Below are 12,036 nucleotides of genomic sequence, written 5' to 3'. Positions count from 1 at the left end.
TTACAGAGGCAGAGGCAGATAGGAAGAGAAAGAGAGAGGTCTTCCATCCACAAATGGCCACAAAAGCCATAGCTGGGCCAATCTGAAGCCAGGTCTTTTCTCAGGTCTCCCACTTGGGTGCAGGGCCCAAGCGGTTGGGCCATCATCCACTGCTTTCCCAGGCATATTAGTAGGGAGCTGGCTCAGAAATGAAGCAACTGAGATTCAAACTGGCGCCCATATGGGATGCCGGCACTGCAGGTGGAGGCTTTACTCGCTATGCCACAGCACGGCCCTGGCTCGGTGACTCTTTAAGATTCCTTTAAAAAATTTTGGGGGGCAGATGTTGTGGCACAATGGGGATGCCTGCATCCCATATCTGCTTGAGTCCCACCTCTGCTTCTGATCCAGCTTCTGGTCAATGCATCACGGGAAGCAGCACATGATGACTCATGTACTTGGGTTCCGGTTACCCACACGGGAGACCTCGATGAAATCCCTGGCTGCTGGCTTTGGCCTGGCCCAGCCCTGGCTGTTGCAGGCATTTGGGGAGTGAAGCAGTGGATGGAAGATCTCTGTCTTTCCCTCTCTTTTCTTTTCAAAGAAATAGATCTTAAGAAAAACATTTTAAATTTAGAGCAAGTGAGCGAGTGTTGCTGTTGATTTCTTCTGAGAGGATTCATTCTGAGAGGAGGAGCATGGTGGGGGCAAGAGGCGCAGAGTCACCACACAGACCCTGGAGTTGGGTGAAAGCGGGCCTGAGGGGAGCAGCCCTCAGACTCCTTTATTCCAGTTGGTACAACAGCTTATACAGCCAAGATAGCCAATCTGGTCAAGGGGCGGTTTATGCCCTAACCAATCACAGCCTGTTGCCAGGCAGGCTCCGTTTGCCATGTGGTTTCCAAAGCCATCCAATCACAGCCTGTTGCCAGGCAATTTCTGTTGTCAGCGGCCATCTTGGCATGACCTTTTCATCTCCTCATTCCACCACAAGCCAGTGAGCTCCCATCTGCCAGTTAACTCTCCAGATGCCTACAATGCTTGGGGCTGAGTTAGGGCCAGAGCCAGAAACAGGGAATTCAATCCAGGTTTCTCACGTTGGTGACAGGAGCTCAACCACTTGAGCCATCACTGCTGGCTCCTAGAGGCTGCTCTCAGGAAGCTGGAGTGAGGAGCTGGAGCTGGGCATTGACCTCAGGCACTCAAATGTGGAACAAGGATAGGCTTAACTGCTAGGTCAAATGTCCTACCCAGGAATCTTAAACATATGAGAAGAAAATGCTCAATTTTATTCATGATAGAAAGAAATTAAAATACTAATACAATGCCATTTTAAACATGTTATATTGAAAGGATAGAAAAATATTCTGAAATACAACCACAATGGAGGGCAATTTGGTAGAATTTTTTTTTAATATTTCTTTATTTATTTGAAAGGTAGAGTTACAGAGAGGCAGAGGAAGAGAGAAAGACAGAGAGGTCTTCCATCCGCTGGTTCACTCCCCAATTGGCTGCAATGGCTGGAGTTTAGTTGATCTGAAGCCAGGAGTTAGGAGCTTCTTCTGGGTCTCCCATGTGGGTACAGGGGCAAAAGGACTTGGGCCATCTTCTACTGCTTTCCCAGGCCATAGCAGAGAGCTGGATCAGAACTGGAGCAGTCAGGACTGGAACCAGCGCCCATATGGGATGCCAGCACTGCAGGTAGTGGCTTTACCCACTATGCCACAGCACTGGCCCCAGTAGTATTTTTTAAAATTACAAATGCAAAGCTTTTCAGCCCAGCAAATCTAGAATTTGACTTCATTTGAGTGAATATGAATTAACTAAGTACTATGGTATCATTATAACTTCAAGAGGTAGGAAACAATTTAACTGTTCATTAGTAAAGAACTAGTTAGTAAATTGAGGCACAGGGGCTAGCATTGTGGCACAGTGGGTAAAGCCTCCGCCTGAAGTGCCAGCATCCCATATGGGTGCTGGTTTACATCCTGCCTGCTCCACTTCCTATCCAGCTCCCTACTGGTGGAATGGGAAAAGCAGCAGAAGATGGCCCGAGTGCTTGGGCCCCTGCCACCCACATGGGAGACTGGAATGAATCTCCTGGCTCCTGGCTTGTAGCTCTCTCTCGCTTGCTCGCTCTCTCTCTCTCTCCTGCCCCCACACCAGTTAAATCTTTTAAAAATGAATAAATAAATTGAGGTACATTATTATAATGAAATTTACGTGTTTTTAGGATATGCTTTGAGTGTCTTCCGAGGCTTCATGTTTTGAAGTTTAAGTCCTATTGGGAGGAACTAGGAGGGAGGAAACTTATTTTAACCATGGTGTTTTTGAAATGGGAGTCTCTGGGAAGTGATTAGGATTAAATACAGTCATTAGAGTGCAGCCCCCATGACCAAATTCTGGTGGCTTTATAAGAAGAAGGAAAGAGACCAGACACACATATACACTCACAGTCTTGGTCTCACCACGGGATGCCCTCTGCTACCCCATATTGCACCAAGAAAGGGCCATCATCAGATGATGGCTAGAACTTGTACCTCCAGAAATGTGAGACAAAACAGACCTCTTTTCTTTCTTATATTTATTTATTTGAAAGGCAGAGTTACAGAGTAGGGGTGGGGGTGGATCTTTCAGCTGCTGGTTTACTTCCCAAATGTTTTCAATGGCCAGAGCCAGACCAGGCCAATGGCAGGAGACTGGAACTCCATCCCAATCTCCCATGAGAGTGGCAGGGGCCCATGTACTTGGGCCATCATTCACTGCTTTCCCAGGTGTGTTAGCAGGGAGCTGGATTGGAAGTGGAGCAGCTGGGATTCAAACCAGTGCTCTTATGGAATGCTGCTATGCCACAATGCTGGTCCCACCTCTTTTCTTTTTAAAGTAGTGTGGTGCAAGTATTTGGTTACAATAATGAAAAGTGGAGTACTCTATGCATCTATAAAATAGATTCAGGAAATGTGGGGTGTGTGTGTGTGAGAGAGAGAGAGAGAGGTTTTCATTACTGTAACTGTAAAATACCCAAGAAAAAGTTTTTAGGAAGGATGGTGGTTTATTTCAGTTTACAATTTAGAAGCTCACATTCCTAGATAAGGTATTTTCATTAGTCTGGTGTCTGGCCCAGCCCTAGCTGCTGTGGCCATTTTGGGAGTGAATCAGCGGATGGAATATATCTTTGGCTCTCCCTCTCTCTCTGTCACTCTGCCTTTCAAATAAATAAATAATCTTTTTAAACTTTTTAAGTTAGAATGACACCTTTTCCTGAGTTGGTGAAGGAAAGAGGTCCGTCTATCCAATGTCTGCCTTCTGAATTTGCCTAATGCCTTTTGCTTTTCTTTAGCTTCACTTGATTGGATCCAAGTTAAACATTTTTCGTGATAACACACCATACTTGATGTATACTCTGCTGGCATTCCAACAGAAAACACATAACAATTAATGCTAAGATTTACCACTGCCATAGGGTAGTTAGATGTTAATAACTTCTTTATGCAGCTAACTTTTCCCTTAAAACCAGAAAGTAATCTTTGTGGTACTTAACCTGGTTAGCGCTTAGTTTTCTTATCTAAAATACGAATAAAGAGTTGTTGAATGGATTAAGTAAATTAATGTATTTAAAACACCCAGGAGAATGTAAGCATTTAAATGAAGTAGCATTTATTATTTTGGTTGCAACTACATCATCAGAGAATGTAGGGCAGAAGAACAGAAAGTTCCTCCCCTTGAGTTCTCAACTCTTATTTCCCTTTGCTAAGAGGGAGGCAGGTCATTTTGTCATCAACAGCCCAGGCTGAAAGTTTGTCCTTGGGGCTACAACAGATTACATCTTTAGAGAATGTACTTCCATCATTTTTTCTATTTAATAGCTACCACTTGTGGAAGGTTTAGTACATACAAACATTTCACTAAACACTTTACAAGCGTGTTCATATTTCATTCTTCCATCTGCTTACACGAGTAAGAATTATTACCCATACTCTTCAGATGAGAAAACTGAGGCTCAGAAAGACCAACTTGCCCAAGCAGCACAGCTAGTAAGCAAGCCGACGGGACTTAAAACCCGGATACTTGCAGTTGATACTGCAGGGTAGCGGGTAAAACCGCCGCCTGCAGTGCCTGCATCCCATATGGACGCAAGTTTGAATCCCGGCTGCTCTTCTTCCGCTACAGCTCTCTGCTATGGCCTGGGAAAGCAGTGGAAGATGGCCCAAGTCCTTGGGCCCCTGCATCCAGGGAAGAAGCTCCTGGATCCTGGCTTCTGATTGGCCCAGCTCCAGCAGAGTGAGCCAGCAGATGGAAGACCCCTCTCTCTGTCTCTCCCTCCGTCTGTAACTTTGCCTCTCAAATAGATAAATAATAAGATTTATTAAAAAATAAAAAACTGGGTATTCTACTATATTCCCTGGGCTTAAAGGGACTCAAACACTGTAAGTAAAGCGGTTTGCACTTGGCCTTATTGCTTTAAGAAATTATCATTTCTCACTTGTCACCTCCTCGATAAGCATTCTGTGTCTTTAAAGTTGAACTTATCCCTTACCTGTTTCATTTTTCTCCCTTAGTACTTTGGTCCATCTAACCTAATACATATCGCTTTTATTATGTCTTATCCAATAAAGTATCAATTTCATGAATACAAGGATTTTTGTCTGCTTTGTTCACTGTTTTTTCAGCATTTATAGTGGCTCCTGTCACACAGCAGAAGCTAATTAGGTAGCCGCCCAACGAAAAGAATCACGTATTTCCGGAAGTATCAAGAGTCAGAATTAAATGGGCGAGTTTTGAGCCTCGTAGGGTCCCGTAGCACCCGCCATTTCCGCCTACCAATAGGTGACGGAGAGAAAGAGAAGCCCCGCCTCTCACTCGGCTGCAGCCCGCGAGGACTTCTGAAGCGGTTGCGGCTGTTTCGTATTTCCGAGGCGACGGCGCTCGTTGTGTGCGTCATTTCCGGGCGGCGGGGCGGAACGGAGTGGCCAACGGCCTGCAGAGCAACATGCCCAAGTGAGTGGGGTGTGAAATTTGAGGGTGGTCGCGGTGGATGTTGGTGGTCCTGTGGGAGAGCGGAGCTCGTGTCCTGATTCTTGAAAGCCTCGGGGGTAGAGCGGATCTGGGAGCGGGGAGGGTAGTAGGGGCCGGAGCTCTGGATAGCGTTTTTAGGGTGGCGGTCGACCCGCTTAAGACAACAACAAATCTCTGCTTTCTCTCTGGACGCTTTGTTTGACACCTCCGAGGCCTCAGTAGGTCGGGGTGCGTTTCTTTTGTTTGTTTTTTACTCTTAGTTAATGGCGCTTCTGCGGGTGACTGCTTGTCATCTATCTTCCACCTCTTTTCAGGTTTTACTGTGACTACTGCGATACGTACCTCACCCATGATTCCGTAAGTATCGTGTCTTTTCGTAGTTTGAAAACGTCGTATGTGCAATAATTAAATCATATTTTTTGTAGATTGCGAGTTTGAGTCTGCCGAGGTTTTAAGGCCTACTGCTTGGAGAAAATAATTGGAGATGTTTTATTCCGCCCCCTCCATCTTGGGACGATATTCATAAGTTGAGGACATTTGCAAGAGTTAGTTTTCCAGCAGTCAGTATATTTTCATTGGAGACCCAAAATAATAAAGCTTTAGCAGGTTTGAAGATAAAAAAAAATTAAAAATTCCTGGAGAGTGTCCATAAAGATAAAATATTTGGCTCTGTCAGGTTACTCAAATGTTTGATTAAAATGAAAAGAAATGCCTTGACTCGAGCCAGAGTACTTTGCCTGAAAACTAGCAGATGACTGCAGCAGTTAAGAGTGAGTGGTTTTTTTTCTTTTTTTTTTGTGAGGCAGTGTTGCAGATATTTTCCAGGTATCACTTAACGCTCATATAATCCTGTGAGGGAGGAGGCTGAGGTAGAGGATGGCTAAAAACTACTGGTGTCACAAAGCCAGAGAATTGTACAGAGCTGGAAGGTGAGTCCAGGCAGTCTAATTCCAAAGCTAATGATTCTAGAAGGTAGCAGACATTTTGGTTCCAGGGCCCCTTTACAGTCTTAAAAATTACTGGGTTAAATTAAGAAAAAAAATTTATTATTTTAAAGACAGATCAACAGAGAGAGAGATCTTTCACCTGCTGATTCCCTGCCCAAGTAGCTGCAACAGCCGTGGCTGGGCTGAGCTGAAGCCATGAGCTTGGAGCTCCATCTGGGTCTCACATCTGGGTGGCAGGGCCCAAGCACTTGGGCCATCTTCCACTGATTCCCCAGGTGTATTAGCAGGGAGCTGGATGGGAAGCAGAGCAGGTGAGACTGGAACCAGTGCTAAAACAGGAAGCTGATGTTGCTGCAGCAGCTTTATCTGTGCTGCAGCATCAGCCTTTAATAGTCTTTAGATAATCGTAGGTGTCCTTCAGTACTTTTAGATTACTGCACTAAAACTCCGTACATGGTCAGTGGCAGTGTGCAGCCTTAAACTGTGTCAAACTTTTCATGCTGTTTCAGTGAAATTCAGTAATCTGTGTTGCTCTTTAAAGGACGTTTAACAGTGTGTGATTCTGAAACATACATTGGTCATTTGGAAAATATTGTTTCACTGTGTCATACAGGTCTTCCAGTACATTTATATAGTATTAAAAATTCACATTCATTAGTGCTACAATCCAATTAGAACTAAGTACTGAGCAATTGCCAAACTTATGGTGGCAGATTTTCTAAAATTGCAATTTTTGCTTCAAAGTTCAAATTTTATTATTGGTAACAAATACAATCAGTTGCTTTCCTTGATGTGACAGGCTCACTTCATCCATTTGTGAGAAGTCCAAGTACTTGTATGTCTGGATTTTAAAAATGTTTTGTGTCAAAATAAATACAGCTTTTTATGGGTATGTAAAGTGGTTAAGATGTTGGTCAGGACACACATCCCGTATCAGAGTGCCTGGGTTTAAGTCCTGGCTCTGCTTCCAATTTCTGCTTTCTGCTACGGTACACCCTGAGAAGCCTAAGGGAGTGGCCCAGGTATTTGGGTCTCTGACACCCACATGGGATACCCAGGTTAAGGTACCAGCTCCTTGTTTTGGCTTGGCCCAGTCCTGGTTGTTTAGGGCATTTGGGGAGTGAAACAGTGGTTGGAAGTTCTCTTGTTTGCTCTCTTTGCCTTTCAAATAAATAAAATAACTTTTAAAATTAAAAAATAAATCTTTTAATTCCATCTTCCATGAGCTTTTTAGAGTACCCTTAAATAGTTTGTTTCTTAATCATTCTTTCAAATAAAAGTGGTGTTCCATCAAAGAGGTAGCCACCTTTGATGGTAAAGCTCACAACTTGAAAAGCATGCCTGATTTTCTTTTTTTTTTAATTAAAAAATTTTTTTTAATTTTTATTTTTTTGACAGGCAGAGTGGACAGTGAGAGAGAGAGGAAGGTCTTCCTTTGCCGTTGGTTTACCCTCCAATGGCCACTGCGGCCGGCGCACCGCTGTGATCTGAAGCCAGGAACCAGGTGCTTTTCCTGGTCTCCCATGGGGTGCAGGGCCCAAGCCCTTGGGCCATCCTCCACTGCACTCCTGGGCCATAGCAGAGAGCTGGCCTGGAAGAGGGGCAACCGGGGCAGAACCTGGCACCCTGACCTGGACTAGAACCCAGGGTGCTGGCACCGCAGGCGGAGGATTAGCCTATTGAGCCGCGGCACAGGCTTTTTTTTTCTTTTTTCTTTTTTTGTCACTAACCCCCTCTAGGTAAAACTCCTAGTCATAATTTTCTGAAATTCTTAGTGAGGGAGCTATCTCTTTCTATTTTTGAGGTGTTTTGTTTATATATATATGTGTGTGTGTGTGTGTGTATATATACACACATATATATATAAATAATAAACAAATTTTATTTGTGAGAGGAAATGAGACAGATGCAGAGAGCTCCATTTACTTCACTCTAAATACCTTTTGGCTGAGTGAGGCCAAAGCTGGGAACTCAAGCAGATCTCCCAGATGGGTAGCAGGGATCCAACTACTTGAGTCATCACCTGCTACTTCCAGGGTATACACATTAGCAAGAAGCTGGAATTGGGAGTGGAGCTGGGACTTGAACCCAGGCACTGCACCTGCATCGCAGCTGGCAGTTTAGTTGCTAGGTCAAATGCAGCCCTTTGGTATTATATTTTCATGTACTGACATCTTGGTAATGCCAGATGTCAGATAATTGAAAACTATTTTTATAATAAGTGTCTCTTTATGGGAAGTGTCAGAAAACTTGTTAATATTGTTTTAAAATTGGGGCCGGTGTTTTGGTGTAGTATGTTAAGCTTCTGCTTGTGGCACCAGCATCCCACATGAATACCAGTTCATATACTGGTTGCTCCTTTTCTAATCAAGCTCTCTGCTTATGGCCTGGGAAAGCAGTGGAAGATGGCTCAACTGGTTGGGCCCCTGCACCTGCGTGGGGGACCCGAAAGAAACTCCTGGCTCCTGGCGTTGGATTGGCTCAGCTACGGCCATTGGGACCATTTGGGGAGTGAACCAGCAGATGGAAGACTTTTCTCTCTGTCTCTCCCTCTCTCTCTTTAATAACTCTACCTCTCAAATAAATAAAATCTTTAAAAAATATTTTTTCTAAAATGGTTTCTTGAAAAAACAGAAAATTTCCATAGTGATTGTAGCAGTTCCGTTTAGTGGACTTTGAAATTTATAAAAACATTTAGTAGTGATGCTGTGTTGTATAGTGGGTTAAGCCACCTCATTTGAGGCCTAGCTGCTCTGCTTCTGATCCAGCTCCCTGCTAATGTGCCTGGGAAAGCAGTGGAAATGGCTCAAATGCTTGAGCATTGCCACCTACCTGGGAGGCTTTGATAAGTGTTTGAACACTTGGCCTAGCCCCAGCCATTGCAGCCGTTTGGGTAATGAACCAGCAGATGGAAGAACTCTGTCTCTCCCTCTCTATTGATCTGCCTGCTTGCCTATCTTTTTTTTTTTTTTTTCTAAGATTCATTTATTTATTTGAAAGAGTTACAGAGAAAGAGGTAGAGACAAAGATCTTCCATCTGCTGGTTCATTCCCTAAATGGCTGAAACAGTCAGAGCTGGGCCGGTCCAGAGCCAGGAGCTTCATCTGTGTCTCCCATGTGGGTGGAGGGGCTCAAGCACTTGGGCCATCTTCTACTGCTTTACCAGACACGTTAGCAGAGAGCTGGATTGGAAGTGGAAGAGCTGGAACTCGAACCCATGTCTGTATGATATGCTGGTGTTGTAGGTGGCTGCTTAACCTGCCATGTCAGAACACTCGCCCCAGTCTGCCTTTCTAATGAAAAAAAAAAAGAAAAAAAGAAAAGAAAAGAAAAGAAACAGGGAAAACTTTTAGTACAGTAATTTTTGGATTTTGATTGGTACTTAGGCATGATTTTGTTATCTCTTTTTGTCTTAAAGTATCGTTGTATTTGTGTAAGTGGTTTGGGAAACAGGGAGTAATATTTTGGATTTTTATTTATTTGAAAGAGAGATCGTTCATCTGCTGGTTTATTCCCCAGAATGTCTGGAATAGCCAGGAGCCTGGAACTCATTCTGCTTCACTGGCAGGGACCCAAGTACTGGTTGCTTCTCAGGGTTTGCATTAGCAGGAAGCTAGACCAGAAGCAGAAGCAGGACTCAAATCTAGGCACTCTGATAGGGGATGTGAGTGTTCAAAGTGGCATCTTTTTTTTTTTTTTTTTGACAGGCAGAGTTAGACCGTGAAAGAGAGACAGAGAGAAAGGTCTTCTTTTTTTCCGTTGGTTCGCCCCACAAATGGCCGCTATGGCTGGCGCGCTGTGCCAATCAGGAGCCAGGTGCTTCCTCCTGGTCTCCCATGTGGGTGCAGGGCCCAAGGACCTGGGCCATCCTCCACTGCCTTCCCGGGCCACAGCAGAGAGCTGGACTGAAAGAGGACAGAATCCGGTGCCCCAACCTGGACTAGAACCTGGAGTACCGGTGCCGCAGGTGGAGGATTAGCCTAGTGAGAGCCCTGGTGCCAGCCCAAAGTGGCATCTTAATTACTGTGCCAGGAACCTGTCCTTGAGCAGTATTTTGAAATATAGACTGTGAGAAGACCCTATCTGATTGATTGACGGTAGTCAGAGCTACTGCTGTTGAGTCAGTCATGTGAGGAGTGGGTTGCCTGTAATTTGTAGTTCTGGCAGCAGTGAGGGGCATCTGGTAGCATTTGAGTTCCTGGCCTTGGTTACTGCATATGAGCTACCTGTTTTTTAAAAGTTTTTATTTTAAAACAATTTTTGAGAGGCAAACAGACAAAAGACACAGATACACAGGGACAGACAGCTAAATGGCAGCACCAGCTGTGTGTTTTCAGAGAATGCTTTAAACATAAATAGAAGATAATTACTTTGTGATTTTTTCCACCAATTTTATTGAATTATAATTTATAGTCAATTAAATGCAGATTTTAAGCCAGCAATTTGATGATTTGTCAGATGATTGCACCTTGGTGTGTTTCTCAAGATTTAGAATGTTATCATTCTAGGTGGGCGCCGCTGCTCAATAGGCTAATCCTCCACCTGTGGCGCCAGCACACTGGGTTCTAGTCCTGGTCGGGGTGCTGGATTCTGTTCCGGTTGCTCCTCTTCCAGGCCAGCTCTCTGCTGTGGCCTGGGAGTGCAGTGGAGGATGGCCCAAGTCTTTGGGCCCTGCACCTGCATGGGAGACCAGGAGAAGCACCTGGCTCCTGCCATTGGATCAGCGTGGTGCGCCGGCTGCAGCAGCCATTGGGGGTGAACCAATGGCAAAAGGAAAACCTTTCTCTCTGTCTCTCTCTCTCCCTGTCCACTCTGCCTGTCAAAAAAAAAAAAAAAAAAAGAGGAAAAAAGAATGTTATCATTCTAGAAAATTCCCTTGTATCTCTTTGCAGTTAGTCTCCTTGTGTCTGTGGCCTTAATTGATCAGGTTTTTATTAATAAATGAGTACTGCTGGTTTTAAATCTTTCCATAAGGAGAATCTTACAGTGGAAGTATAGACTCTTAGAAAAAGAAAAGAAAAAAAAGGAAATGAAATATAGACTGTTTGTGTGTCTCACCTCTTTTCTTAGCACATGTTTGAGATTCATCCATTAGAGTCCCTGGGTTTGAGTCCTGGCTCTGTTTCTGATCCAGCTTCCTGCTAATGCATACTGTGGGAGGCAGCAGGTATTGACTAAGTGCTTGGGTCTCTGCCACCCTCATGGGAGATCTAAAATGAATTCTGGCCTCTTGGCTTTGGCCTGGCCAAGTCCCAGCTGTTGTAGTCATTTGGTGAGTGAAACAATGGATGAAAGATACCTGTCTGCCTTTCAAATAGATTGTTTTTTCAAAAAAAGTTAAAAATGCACTTATTGTATGTCAATTATATATTAATAAAGCTATTGAGCAAAAGGACTAGTAGGCTAGAGACAGGGCTGTGGGTGATTTGTTCTAGGATCATAGTTCTTTGAAAGAACATTTTCTCATGGAGTTTTAAAAAGTATGTAAATGATATTATTTGGCCTTGGAATAACCTCTGAAAGGGCATTGAAATGATACTAATTTCTAAAGATACTAATGTTCTAAATTATGGGTTTGCAAACTTTTTCTTGAAGTAACAAATTGTGATTATTTCAAGTTTGTGGACATAGAGAACACAGTCTTTGGTGGAATTACTGAAGTCTGCCATGGTACAGAGAAAATATATATATGTACACACATCTATATTGTCGCTCCCCGTCTTCGTGGAGGAACGACACAGGACCCTGCGCTGTTCTTTCGTCTGCTCGGCCCTCCCCGGGTTTGCTGCTGGTTCTTCCCGGGTTGGCTACTGTCCCTTCCACCTCCGTGGAAGGGCGGTTCCCCCTGCTGCTTTTCCCCACTTCCGCGGGGGAGCGGCACACCGCCGGCCGGCTCTCTCGGGGGCTGCACAGGTGTTCCCCTTAGATGTTCCTGGTGCATGCCGTCTCTCTCCTCCTTTATAGTCCTCCTCTGCCAATCCTAACTCGGCTGCCCACACGCCGAGTACGCTGCTCTCCTCCAATCAGGAGCAGGATCAGCTCCTGGAGGTCAGCACTCAAGTTGGCAAGAGGCAGCTGCGTAGAAGCTGTTTTC

At 44.5% G+C, this 12,036-nt stretch overlaps 1 protein-coding gene across 20 annotated transcripts in view; it reads left to right on the top strand.

The window, feature by feature from the left end:
* SNRPC (small nuclear ribonucleoprotein polypeptide C) overlaps window positions 1-12,036 on the top strand; it is a 73,111-nt gene that overhangs the window by 52,433 nt on the left and 8,642 nt on the right. For 15 of the 20 annotated variants that reach the window (XR_011388701.1, XR_011388700.1, XR_011388707.1 and 12 more), the window contains 2 exons: window positions 4,650-4,977; window positions 5,310-5,352. Coding sequence is in view for 9 of the 20 variants with exons in the window: in XM_070074178.1 (XP_069930279.1) it covers window positions 4,970-4,977; window positions 5,310-5,352 (51 nt within the window). In the remaining 11 variants the exon portion in view is untranslated. The remainder of the gene's footprint in view (window positions 1-4,649; window positions 4,978-5,309; window positions 5,353-12,036) is intronic. The other 5 variants (XR_011388708.1, XR_011388703.1, XR_011388702.1 and 2 more) reach the window with 1 other exon arrangement.

Source organism: Oryctolagus cuniculus, chromosome 5 (assembly GCF_964237555.1).
Source record: "Oryctolagus cuniculus chromosome 5, mOryCun1.1, whole genome shotgun sequence".
Lineage (NCBI taxonomy): Eukaryota > Metazoa > Chordata > Mammalia > Lagomorpha > Leporidae > Oryctolagus > Oryctolagus cuniculus.
The sequence above is the reverse complement of the archived record's forward strand: the minus strand, read 5'-3'. Positions and strand labels throughout refer to the sequence as shown.